Source organism: Geotrypetes seraphini, chromosome 4 (assembly GCF_902459505.1).
Source record: "Geotrypetes seraphini chromosome 4, aGeoSer1.1, whole genome shotgun sequence".
Taxonomy (NCBI): domain Eukaryota; kingdom Metazoa; phylum Chordata; class Amphibia; order Gymnophiona; family Dermophiidae; genus Geotrypetes; species Geotrypetes seraphini.
Window position 1 is genome coordinate 53,790,577 of NC_047087.1, and position 13,774 is coordinate 53,804,350.

General features: G+C 45.3%; 1 protein-coding gene across 4 annotated transcripts in view; it reads left to right on the forward strand.

The window, feature by feature from the left end:
* Positions 1 to 13,774, forward strand: part of ADCY7 (adenylate cyclase 7) — a 228,426-nt gene that overhangs the window by 157,887 nt on the left and 56,765 nt on the right. For all 4 annotated transcript variants that reach the window (XM_033942505.1, XM_033942507.1, XM_033942508.1 and 1 more), the window contains 3 exons: positions 4,687 to 4,814; positions 8,824 to 8,982; positions 12,173 to 12,305. In XM_033942505.1, coding sequence (XP_033798396.1) covers positions 4,687 to 4,814; positions 8,824 to 8,982; positions 12,173 to 12,305 — 420 coding nt within the window. The remainder of the gene's footprint in view (positions 1 to 4,686; positions 4,815 to 8,823; positions 8,983 to 12,172; positions 12,306 to 13,774) is intronic.

The following is a 13,774-nucleotide window of genomic DNA, read 5'->3' on the forward strand; positions in this document are numbered from 1 at the left end:
TCGATCCTTCCTCCTCTGCTCCTGCTTTCTCCTCCGGTTTTGTTTGTTTTCCTCCCCTGTTCTTCTCCTCTCCCTTCTCTGCCTCCTCTCTGCCTTCTACAGAGCCGAACGGCTGGGCGCCGTTGGCTCCGCCCCTTTTAAGGGGACGCTACTCGGATGACGTCGGGGGTGGGCGGAGCTAACTCTCGCCGCTGCCCCAGTCGATCCTTCCTCCTCTGCTCCTGCTTTCTCCTCCGGTTTTGTTTGTTTTCCTCCCCTGTTCTTCTCCTCTCCCTTCTCTGCCTCCTCTCTGCCTTCTACAGAGCCGAACGGCTGGGCGCCGTTGGCTCCGCCCCTTTTAAGGGGACGCTACTCGGATGACGTCGGGGGTGGGCGGAGCTAACTCTCGCCGCTGCCCCAGTCGATCCTTCCTCCTCTGCTCCTGCTTTCTCCTCCGGTTTTGTTTGTTTTCCTCCCCTGTTCTTCTCCTCTCCCTTCTCTGCCTCCTCTCTGCCTTCTACAGAGCCGAACGGCTGGGCGCCGTTGGCTCCGCCCCTTTTAAGGGGACGCTACTCGGATGACGTCGGGGGTGGGCGGAGCTAACTCTCGCCGCTGCCCCAGTCGATCCTTCCTCCTCTGCTCCTGCTTTCTCCTCCGGTTTTGTTTGTTTTCCTCCCCTGTTCTTCTCCTCTCCCTTCTCTGCCTCCTCTCTGCCTTCTACAGAGCCGAACGGCTGGGCGCCGTTGGCTCCGCCCCTTTTAAGGGGACGCTACTCGGATGACGTCGGGGGTGGGCGGAGCTAACTCTCGCCGCTGCCCCAGTCGATCCTTCCTCCTCTGCTCCTGCTTTCTCCTCCGGTTTTGTTTGTTTTCCTCCCCTGTTCTTCTCCTCTCCCTTCTCTGCCTCCTCTCTGCCTTCTACAGAGCCGAACGGCTGAGCGCCGTTGGCTCCGCCCCTTTTAAGGGGACGCTACTCGGATGACGTCGGGGGTGGGCGGAGCTAATTCTCGCCGCTGCCCCAGTCGATCCTTCCTCCTCTGCTCCTGCTTTCTCCTCCGGTTTTGTTTGTTTTCCTCCCCTGTTCTTCTCCTCTCGCTTCTCTGCCTCCTCTCTGCCTTCTACAGAGCCGAACGGCTGGGCGCCGTTGGCTCCGCCCCTTTTAAGGGGACGCTACTCGGATGACGTCGGGGTGGGCGGAGCTAACTCTCGCCGCTGCCCCAGTCGATCCTTCCTCCTCTGCTCCTGCTTTCTCCTCCGGTTTTGTTTGTTTTCCTCCCCTGTTCTTCTCCTCTCGCTTCTCTGCCTCCTCTCTGCCTTCTACAGAGCCGAACGGCTGGGCGCCGTTGGCTCCGCCCCTTTTAAGGGGACGCTACTCGGATGACGTCGGGGGTGGGCGGAGCTAACTCTCGCCGCTGCCCCAGTCGATCCTTCCTCCTCTGCTCCTGCTTTCTCCTCCGGTTTTGTTTGTTTTCCTCCCCTGTTCTTCTCCTCTCCCTTCTCTGCCTCCTCTCTGCCTTCTACAGAGCCGAACGGCTGGGCGCCGTTGGCTCCGCCCCTTTTAAGGGGACGCTACTCGGATGACGTCGGGGGTGGGCGGAGCTAACTCTCGCCGCTGCCCCAGTCGATCCTTCCTCCTCTGCTCCTGCTTTCTCCTCCGGTTTTGTTTGTTTTCCTCCCCTGTTCTTCTCCTCTCCCTTCTCTGCCTCCTCTCTGCCTTCTACAGAGCCGAACGGCTGGGCGCCGTTGGCTCCGCCCCTTTTAAGGGGACGCTACTCGGATGACGTCGGGGGTGGGCGGAGCTAACTCTCGCCGCTGCCCCAGTCGATCCTTCCTCCTCTGCTCCTGCTTTCTCCTCCGGTTTTGTTTGTTTTCCTCCCCTGTTCTTCTCCTCTCCCTTCTCTGCCTCCTCTCTGCCTTCTACAGAGCCGAACGGCTGGGCGCCGTTGGCTCCGCCCCTTTTAAGGGGACGCTACTCGGATGACGTCGGGGGTGGGCGGAGCTAACTCTCGCCGCTGCCCCAGTCGATCCTTCCTCCTCTGCTCCTGCTTTCTCCTCCGGTTTTGTTTGTTTTCCTCCCCTGTTCTTCTCCTCTCGCTTCTCTGCCTCCTCTCTGCCTTCTACAGAGCCGAACGGCTGGGCGCCGTTGGCTCCGCCCCTTTTAAGGGGACGCTACTCGGATGACGTCGGGGGTGGGCGGAGCTAACTCTCGCCGCTGCCCCAGTCGATCCTTCCTCCTCTGCTCCTGCTTTCTCCTCCGGTTTTGTTTGTTTTCCTCCCCTGTTCTTCTCCTCTCGCTTCTCTGCCTCCTCTCTGCCTTCTACAGAGCCGAACGGCTGGGCGCCGTTGGCTCCGCCCCTTTTAAGGGGACGCTACTCGGATGACGTCGGGGGTGGGCGGAGCTAACTCTCGCCGCTGCCCCAGTCGATCCTTCCTCCTCTGCTCCTGCTTTCTCCTCCGGTTTTGTTTGTTTTCCTCCCCTGTTCTTCTCCTCTCGCTTCTCTGCCTCCTCTCTGCCTTCTACAGAGCCGAACGGCTGGGCGCCGTTGGCTCCGCCCCTTTTAAGGGGACGCTACTCGGATGACGTCGGGGGTGGGCGGAGCTAACTCTCGCCGCTGCCCCAGTCGATCCTTCCTCCTCTGCTCCTGCTTTCTCCTCCGGTTTTGTTTGTTTTCCTCCCCTGTTCTTCTCCTCTCCCTTCTCTGCCTCCTCTCTGCCTTCTACAGAGCCGAACGGCTGGGCGCCGTTGGCTCCGCCCCTTTTAAGGGGACGCTACTCGGATGACGTCGGGGGTGGGCGGAGCTAACTCTCGCCGCTGCCCCAGTCGATCCTTCCTCCTCTGCTCCTGCTTTCTCCTCCGGTTTTGTTTGTTTTCCTCCCCTGTTCTTCTCCTCTCCCTTCTCTGCCTCCTCTCTGCCTTCTACAGAGCCGAACGGCTGGGCGCCGTTGGCTCCGCCCCTTTTAAGGGGACGCTACTCGGATGACGTCGGGGGTGGGCGGAGCTAACTCTCGCCGCTGCCCCAGTCGATCCTTCCTCCTCTGCTCCTGCTTTCTCCTCCGGTTTTGTTTGTTTTCCTCCCCTGTTCTTCTCCTCTCCCTTCTCTGCCTCCTCTCTGCCTTCTACAGAGCCGAACGGCTGGGCGCCGTTGGCTCCGCCCCTTTTAAGGGGACGCTACTCGGATGACGTCGGGGGTGGGCGGAGCTAACTCTCGCCGCTGCCCCAGTCGATCCTTCCTCCTCTGCTCCTGCTTTCTCCTCCGGTTTTGTTTGTTTTCCTCCCCTGTTCTTCTCCTCTCCCTTCTCTGCCTCCTCTCTGCCTTCTACAGAGCCGAACGGCTGGGCGCCGTTGGCTCCGCCCCTTTTAAGGGGACGCTACTCGGATGACGTCGGGGGTGGGCGGAGCTAACTCTCGCCGCTGCCCCAGTCGATCCTTCCTCCTCTGCTCCTGCTTTCTCCTCCGGTTTTGTTTGTTTTCCTCCCCTGTTCTTCTCCTCTCGCTTCTCTGCCTCCTCTCTGCCTTCTAATAGGTAGCAGGCTGAAGCCCTACTCTTGGGTACATGAGGTACATGAGGCAGTTGCATCCTGACCCAGTAAGGCTGTTCTTATGTTCTTAAGTTACGTAAAGCAGCCGTTTCACCATTTGCCAATTAAAGGGTTAAATAAGGAACAGTTGTTTAACCTTTTAAACTCTCAAGAAAGATGACATTTCATTAAACCAATGGTTATCAACCTAGTTCTCAGGGCATACCAAGATTAGTCAGGTTTTCAGGATACCCCCAGTGAATATGCATGAAATAAGTTTGTATGCGGCATACAAAAAATATAGTGCATGCAAATTTGCTATCTTGTGTGCATTGATTGTGGGTATCCTGAACACTTGTCTGGCTAGGTGTGTCCCAAAGACTGGGTTAAGAACCCCTGTATTAAACTAAGGATCAGGAGATTGAAAAGAAATCATAAAAAGTGTTGTAATTGCTTTGCCATGAAGAATCCAGAACGCAACATGTTTCCTAGTGCTTCATTACTATTTTCTTGTCTTCAAGGATTTTTAATTTTCTTACTGCTTTTTTTTCTCTGTTTGTCTCCGAGGTGGAGAAGCTGGTGAACGTCAAGAATGATGTAATCAGCATATTAAAGGCTCCTTTTACTAAGCTGCGATAGCGGTTTTAGCGCACGCTTAGCATGCGCAGAATTACCGCGTGCGCTGGATCTAACGCCAGCATTGAGCTGGCGTTAGTTTTAGCCGCATAGTGCGGTGTTAGCATGCGCTACTTTTCTGCGCGCGCTAAAAACGCTAGCGCAGCTTAGTAAAAGAGGGGGTAAATTTAGGATGCACCTTATTTTTTGTGCTTTTTTATAATATCAAAATGGGGAAAATACTCGTAATCAAGAAGCAAAAAAACTCACTCCATGAATGATACGACCAAAACAGCTGTGCACCAAGATTGACTTGGTGCACAGCTGTTTTGGTCATATCATTCATGGAGTGAGTTTTTTTTTTTTTTTTTAAATAATTTCATGCCTAGTAAACGCCACTTATTTTACTTCTGAGTGACTTCAGAGCATGCTACGAAGTTGCCCCATGCCAGTCTGAATTGGATGTTGAAGATGAGGGTGGATGTATTGTGTTAAATATTTTCAGCATTTTAATTTTTATTCTTCAGTATTCATGTGCTGTCTTGATAACACGGACCTCTTCCTCATTGTGCAGGAAAATGAATGCATGAGAATTAAAATTTTGGGAGACTGTTACTACTGTGTCTCAGGATTGCCTGTATCGTTACCAAACCATGCAAAGAACTGTGTGAAAATGGGTCTCGACATGTGTGAAGCTATAAAGTAGGTATAGAAGATAGTTACTGTACTTGCAATTATTGTATGTTAAACATCTGTTAAACTGAGAGCAAAATTGGTGAAGAAGCCAGCAGGGAGCTATTCTGTATATACAAAATAAAAATAAAACCGTATCTTGCTACCTTTTCGTAGATCCTCAGATAAGCCGCTTTTATCTGTACCCTTCTCCTCTACTGCCAATTCCAGACTTAGTTCCTTTCATCTAGCTATTCTGTATGCCTGGAATGAACTACCTGAGTTCGTCTGTCATGCCCCTTCCCTTCCCTTGTTGAAAAGCCGACTGAAAACCCACCTTTTTGATTTAGCCTTCAGCCCATTACCCCACTCCCCTTTGTCCACTGCTTACCACCCTAGCCATAAACACAAAAATCTGAAAATGATCTTGGTTTGGGTTTTTTTTTCCCCCCCTTTCCTAGTTTCACCTCTCCTGACACTTCTATCTCTATCATAGTGCTTCTGCTTCTTCCCTCCAACTTAATCCTCTCGTTTCTCAGTTTGTCTTCCCTATCAGCCCCTCCTGTTTGAATCCCACACAGTTCTTCTCCCTGTACTCATCTCATGTTTTTGTTTCTTCAGCCCATCCATCACCTATTTATCTTTGTATCAAAGCCCATGCCCCCCAGGTTGTATTCACTTCAGCTCTGTTCTCCATGTTTCTTCCCTTGGTCTCTGTTCCCCTTAAAACCCATATCTTCCAGGTCTTAGTGCCTGTGTCTACTCTGTCAGTTGCTTATTCCTTTCTGAGAGCCTTCCTCAGCACTCACAACTACTCTTATTGTAGGACAAAAGGCAGGACATTTATCTAACCTAATCTGCTGCTCTCCTCTGTTCCCTGTTAGCCCATTGGTCAGATATTCCTTAACCAGCCAATAAGCTGCAAGGGAGACAGGACTATCTTAGGTGACGACAACCTTCTTTCCTGCCTTCCCCTGCAGTCCATTGGTCAGGCACTCCTTAGCTAGCCAATAGGTTGCAGGGGGAGGTCACAGCAGCCATTTTCAGGAAGCTGCCACTAGGGGCAGGAGTAAGGGGGGGGGTTGCTTCTGCCTGTCACCCCATTGTAGAGTTACCAGATGTCTGAATTTCCCCAAACATGTCCTCCTTTTTGAGGACATGTCTGGGGGTTCGGATGGCTTTTCAAAAACCGGTACTTTGTCCAGGTTTAGAAAAGCTTTCAGCTAACAGCGACATCGGGATGGCATCTTTGCATGCACGGATGCAACACGGTGATGCCATGTGCATGCATGTGATGTCATCACGTCACACCAGCGCATGCGCAGATGCCATCCCGACAAGCGAACAGGTTGAGGGGGGCGGGGCTGTGGGTGGAACGGAGTGGGGACACGTGGAAATGGGCGGGCCTGGGGGGCAGAGCCATGGGTCTGGATTTTTGTTCCAGAAAATCTGGTAACCCTACCCCACTGGACCAACAGGGTGGTCATGTGGGCGCTGAGGGAACCTATTCTGATCAGTAGGTAGGGATGGGAACCTGTGTGTGTGGTGGGGGGTTGTTGGAGGGGTTATGCAGAATGTTAAGAGGGTGAGAAGGATCTACAGAATTTATTGGGGGGGAGAGAGGATCAGAGGGAAAGGACAGGTTTTTTTTTATTCTATGAGGGTCCTGGATGATATTCAATGCCAAGTCTTAAGTGGGTTAATGTAGGACAGCTATGTGGATGCCAGGCAGCATCTGATAACATCTTGTTAACACCACCTCCCCCCCCTAACCTGTTCATTTTTTTTGTGTGTGTGTGTGATGCAGAGAGGCAATATTTAGCAGTACTGCTCGGTTTAGTGCTGCTGAATACTGGGGGTTAGGTTTCTCCACGGGATTTAAGCTGGTAGCAACCTCTCCCGCCTGCTTAAATCGCTTTGACTATCGGCTGGTAAGGTTCTATACTCTGGGAGAGCAGTTGATCTTGATGTCATCAGATGATGTCACCCACTTGTGTGCCTAACTCAGTTCTGCTTGCCAACAGAAAATAGATAATTGAACTCGAGATGAACTTTTGGCAACGCCTGCAACAGGCATTGCTTCTTTATCATAAAACATGATAAAATGTGAAAGTATGTTACAAAGCAAGCCCTATGAACCTTGAGTAAAGGTTCCCTCACATAAGAATGGAATATGGTATATGAAGAATAATTGTAACACCTGCCAGAAAGATGCATTTTGTTGTGGAACTGACACTTTTATGGTTCCAAAGAACAGCTGCAAGCTAAGATTACAGACCACCCAACAGATTTAGCAATATTGTAATTGCATAAAATGGTTCAGGGAAGATTTTAAATTTGGACTTAACTTTTGTCTTGATGTTTTATTTGACAAGAGTCTTGCGCACCTTCTGCTATTTATCCATGCTAAAAGAATAAACAAACTTGAGGTATAATCGTAACATGCCAAAGTCTTCTATATCTCATCAGCTTGTGCATTACTGAGGAAGATACCTTGATTGACACCACAGTCTGTCAAACATTTAAATTATAGTTCTCAACAGAGTATGTATGCATCCTGCATAATAAAAGGGTGATTTTTTTTTTTAATTTTTAAATAAAGCCCTTTCTATGTGGAAAGCAAGTTTTACATGTGGGGCAAATACTCTTAGGGGGTCTATAGTCAAAGCGATTTAAACGGCTACAAACCGCTATTGACCAATCACTTGTTGGGGCAATCCAGGCATTTTCAGTAGCACTTAATGGTTATTTTTACTGAAAATGACTGTTTGTGCCTCTGTGAAAACATTGGGAGTGTTCTGGGGGCGGAGCCAATAAGTTCCAATATACAGAACTTAACTGGCCAGGTTTAGTGCATAAATGGAATTACATAAATTACAGTCCTATCTTTTCGCGCTATCCCATAGCTGGCTAAGTGTTGAATATCAACAGCTGGCTCTGCATAAACCAGATATTTTAGTGCTGAAGTCTGAATGGGGCCTGGCTTTGAACATCTGGGAATAATGCAAGAGGTGGTCAGTAAAACACTCAGCATTACTGGCTGAATATTACCCTCTTAGAAAATAGCGCACTGGTGTACATGAGTAACGTGGAGGGCCATTTTCGATAGGACGTCCAAGTCAAACTTTGACTTTTTTCTGCAAGATGTCCAAAGTTGGAGGCAGAGAAATGGCCATTTTCAAAAATGGCAATACCGCAAAACATCCCCCGATTTAATCACCTGGTAAGATGTCTTGGCTGACAGGACGTCTAACCCTTAGGACATCCAACTTTATTTGCCATTTTTGACCACAAAACCATCCAAGTTCAAAACCTCCTAATGCAGACCATTTGGATATGGGAGGAGACAACATTGTAATGGGCTGGCCACATAGACATGCCAGTAGAGCAGTGGGGCACTTATTTTGTATTTCAGGACTGTAACTCCTTATGTTTGTTTGTTTATTTATCTTCCGCCCTTATCCAGGGTGAATTACACACTTAAATACAAAATATAAAATTACATATAACATACGTACAAGCCACATCAACGACAAACAGCACTATAACGATAAAACAGTCCATATAACATAATAGGAGCTACTTGATTTGTAAACAAATCGCCTTTAAATTATTTAGGCATAAAACATCCAGAAATTGAAAATTAGATTAGATTTTTCATAAAGGCACCTTGTTATAACATTAGCTTCCTAGTGACCAATTGTGGAGGCCAGATAAAGGTCATAGCAGGGTATGTCCACTGCAAACTACATTACTATAAAAATATTTAAAATTGATAAACTCTAAATTATGAAACAAAATTATTTTTCTCCCAGAGTTGTCAAGGTGGATTTTGATGTCTTAGTCAGCGACTCTATTACTCTAGCAATTATAATGAAGCAATGAAAGTACTTTTATTTTTTTTTTTCTGTGCCTGAGCTACAGTAATATCACTTTTTTGTTGACGTCTATCACAAAACAAGCATTAGGAACGAAGTGCAGTAGACGGGTTTTTTTTTTTTTTTAAAGTGTATTTAAAAACACTCTATTTTATTCCCAGAAAAGTGAAGGAAGCCACAGGGGTGGACATCAGCATGAGGGTTGGTGTCCATTCTGGAAATGTCCTTTGTGGTGTGATCGGACTCAGGAAATGGCAGTACGATGTATGGTCTCATGATGTCAACTTGGCTAATCGCATGGAATCGGCAGGAGTACCTGGGTAAGAATAGTGTATCCATCTAGCTCGTGATTCCCCCACCTGATTTTTCAAGACATGTTAGTCACAACTTAGTTTCCAAGAAGGTTGTGATTTATTTTGACATTTGACATTTATCAGAAGGTAATGTACCATTGTAGACCACCAAGATAACAGAGCATTCTATGCATTGATCTATGCATTTGTTTTCTATTTCTAGCAAATACTAGGCCGTTTGTCAGGAGTGGAGTGATCACTGAGGGACCCACATGTTGTGGTGACTGTGTCTAGGACACCTAGTGATATCTAAGTTTGCTTAGGCGCTGCTAGGCATGATTCTATAAATGGCGCCTAGTAGTTGATTGACATCCACAATAAGTGATACCTGCAATATAGGTGTCGCTAGGTGCTGTTTATAGAATCCAGCCCAGAGTGTGCAGAACATGGTCTTTTATTAATACTTAGAGACCATGGGTCATTTTTATCAAGCAATGGAAAAGGTTCCTGTTCTTAATACCTCTAAAAAATAAAAAAAGCCCTGGTTAGTTGTAACTTTGCAGTATTCAGTTAACCTTAGGTTTTTGCTGCTTCTTACAGTTTCACAAGTGTTATATTGAAGTGTTGCAATTCATGACTCTAGATCTATTACAATAAACGGCAAGGGAATAAAACCTTTTAGGCTACTGAGATGTGTATCGGCTAGACCTATTAAAGCAGTTGGTAAATGGCAGTTGTCCAATCAAATATGCATTGTTGGCTTCCGTGTGTTTTTTTTTTTTTTTTTCTTAGAGTTATAATGGCCTGATGGAAGCCAGCAACGGCTCAGGCTTTTAAAAGGGAGAGATCGAAAGTTGTGTTTCCCAATCCAAAAAATAAAAAGCACTTCACAGATTTACTTGGATTCCTAATAGTTCACCATTGCAATTTGTCAGAAATAGTAATTAAAAATACGTCAGACCTAAAAAGGGGATCTTAATGATTAACGTATACTTAGAGGGGACTTTGGCTGTTTTGAGAAAAATGTCTATTTGCAAGACATCTATCTTTGTTCTTGAAAATGGTCCAGCTAGAAGTTTTGTCCAGCTAAACATCTAATTTGTTTTACCATTATATAATAAAAAAAAGTCCAAATTAAAAAAACGTCCAAAATAAGCCATTTGCATGTAGGAGGAGGCAGCATTTTTTATGAACTGGCCACACAGACATGCCAGCAGAGCAATGGGCCACGCTAAGGAGCACTGCTGTGAACTTCACATTAAGGGTGCCAGGTATACATCCCACTATAATCCCTGTACATTATATGGTGAGCCTCCAAAAGTCCCTTAAAACCTACTGTTCCCACCTGTTTACCACCCCAATAGTCCTTATGCCTGCAGGTGTCACCTATATGGCAGTACAGTGGGTTTTTGGTGGGCTTACACTTTCCACCACAAGTGTACTAGTTAGGGTGGCATGTGGGCCTGGGCCCTCCTTCTCTGCAGTCCACTGCACTGCCCACCAGGTTACTCCAGAGACCTGTTTGCAGCTCTGCTAGGACTGACCACATCTGCAGCTTTCATACAGACAGAAATGTACTATTTTGTGCAGATATTTGGGGGTAGGGTGGAGATGGGGTGGGAAAGGGTCAGTGACCACTGAGGGAGTGTGTGGGGGCCATAGTATCATCCCTCTAGTGGTAATCTGGTCAGTTTGCATTCCTTTTTTGGCCCTTATTTGTTTTAAAAACAGGTCTCGTCCAAATTGTGCCCTAGATGTTTTATTAAATGTTTGATTATCGCTATAAAACATCCAAGGGTTAAGCCCATCCTATGCTCACCTAAAACAAGCCTCTAACATGCTCCTTTTAGATTTACCAAAACAGCACAATAATATAACCTTAATTAAATGATAGCCAATAATAACCAAGATATAACAACACTAAAGAATTGGCTAACACACCTTGTCCTTGGAACAAAACAGTCTAAAGAATTGAAACAGATCTATGGATTTGTAAATGATGGACATCAGTATGAGCCCTTGATAGATCAACGAAAACCTCTGGCTCAGGCAATATCTCAAAAGGTGACCAGCACCAGACCACCTGGTCACCTTTTGAGATATTGCCTGAGCCAGAGGTTTTCGTTGATCTATCAAGGGCTCATACTGATGTCCATCATTTACAAATCCATAGATCTGTTTCACTTCTTTAGACTGTTTTGTTCCAAGGACAAGGTGTGTTAGCCAATTCTTTAGTGTTGTTATACCTTTTAGATTTAGCCAGAAAGACATCTAACCCAACTCAATTTCGAAAATGCCTACTTGGATGTTTTGACTAGTATGAGGTACAAGTGCTGGTTTAAGCTGTCTCTTGTTTTTTGAAAACAAGCCCCTTAATATCTAACTGAATGATCTACAAAAGTCTTTCGCTGGTATTTTGCTAGCATCGTGACTTTTTAAAATTCTTCCACAACTTTTGGCTATTTTATAAGCTTCCTTTCCAGACTGTAAGGGTGGGCAGCTAGCCAAGGGCCAGAGAAGTACTGTCATTGAAAGCAATCATCTGTGACCTGTGCCTTCAGTGACCTGGAGTAGAGGAGTGGCCTAGTGGTTAGAGCAGCTGCCTCAACATCCTGAGGTTGTGAGTTTGATTCCCATTACAGCTCCTTGTGACTCTGGGCAAGACACTTAACACTTGATTGCCTCAGGCACAAAATAAGTACCTTATTTTATTTTTATTTAACAATTTCTCACTCGCTACATCCACAATTTTGAGCGTGTTACAAAAAAACAAACAAACCCCACTCATAGTTTAAACAAATCAACAATGGATGGATAAAACGGCAATAAATGTTGGATAATCAAGAATGGATGGATTAAAAACAAACAAACATTAAAATCTGAAAATAGCTAGCAACCAGCCACAACACAAAAAGGTCTAAAACCCGACAGCAACATAATAGCTCCCTCTCAGCCAGCCCACTCACAAGAGAAATATTTCGCAAACAGCACAGTTGTAACTAACTTCCTAAAATTTAACAAGGATGAAGCTGTCTAAAATATGTGAACTGGTTTAATTGTGTAATTCACATACCCCTTTACCTTTTCTTCTACAGGCCCAAGTCTCATTTCTGCTCATCGAGCTCTGCTGATGGTAGTCAACCATTGGGCCCCATAATCTGTCATTTTCAGTAGTGTTTTATGGATGTGTGTGCTTTTTTTTTTTTTTTTTTTGTAGTCGTGTACATATCACCGAAGCAACATTAAAACATCTGCATGATGCTTATCAAGTAGAAGAGGGGAATGGAGACCTGCGAGACCCTTCTCTTAAAGAAATGAACATCAAAACTTATTTGGTGATTGATCCAAGGGTAGGTCATTTATGCATTTTGTACAACTGATCATAAAATCTCTTTTGGAACTGGCCTATTTAATACAACCTCAGTAACTAGTGAGCTTGGGGTTTGTCTACTGCTCCTGGATAGAGATTAATTAGTTTGAGAAGATCATTTTTTTTTATTATTGGAGGGGAAGGTAGGAAAGTTTGTTGAACCCATTCAACAGCCTTCATGCTTTCTTGTGATTTAGTCTTGTAAACTTTGGGCTCCTTTTACTAAACGGCAGTAGAGGTTTCTACCATGGATGGTGAAGTCAATGCTGCAATGCTCTTAGGAATTCTATGATTGTCAGAGCATTTAACTCACCAGCTTCTAGTAGAAATCTCTACTGCTCTTTAGTAAAACCGAGCGTTTATTTGGAAAATTCACACATTCTCTAGATAAAATGGACTGTGTTTTGTTATTACATTATCTTGTCATTGCACTCTTTATACCTGGATATATCATATCAACAGGAATTTGTGAATCATTCTGATGGGTAGATATGAGGGGAATAGAAGTCTACCCAAAAACAAAAATATATATTTTTTTCCAAAAATAGTTTAATGAAGACTGGAACATCAACAAAAAAGGCACAGAATTCATAGAGAGAAAATTCAAAGTTGAATTCATAGAGCGAAAATATTTTGGGGATGTTATTTTAAAGAACTTCTATAGAAGTCATCCAACAAATCTCTTGTTCATAGAATTCTATGGAATTCTTTGAAGGTTCAACAGACTACTAAGGGGCACTTTTACTAAGCAGTGCTAAAAATTGATTAGTGTGAATCTTTCCTGCATACTGAAGCCATTTTTAGCCTAGCTGTAAAACTAGACCTATTTTCCATTATGTGTATTAATGGCTGCATCTAATTTCCCTATTAGCACGTGAGTACTTACCGAAACCTATTTACTAAACCGGTGGTTCCCAACCCTGTCCTGGAGGACCACCAGCCAGTCGGGTTTTCAGGATAGCTCTAATGAATATGCATAAGAGAGAGATGCAACTAATGGAGGTGACAGGCATGCAAATCTGCCCCATGCATATTCATTAGGGCTATCCTAAAAACCTGACTGGCAAACTTTCCTATCTTCCCCTCCAGGATAGAGTTGGGAACCGCTGATCTAGGCAGTGAGAACTCATGTGCTAACCACATACTAAATTGGTTAATGCATGGTGATGTAGCTGTGCTAAATGATTAGTGCAGAACGTGTCTACTCTCCCATTGGGCGCTGTAAGTCCTGTACATCTTTTGTAAGTCTGCCAATTGGTTCCCCTTTGAATATTGTAAATTTTTTAAAAATTATGTTAATCGCTTAGAATTTTGATTAAGTGATCAATCAAATTTTAAATAAAACTTGAAACTTTATTTGATATGCCTCAAATAATTAACAAAAGAAGCTATATCTAAACGGTTTACAATATAAAAGCAATGAGGACATTTCTAAAAACAGTGAACATA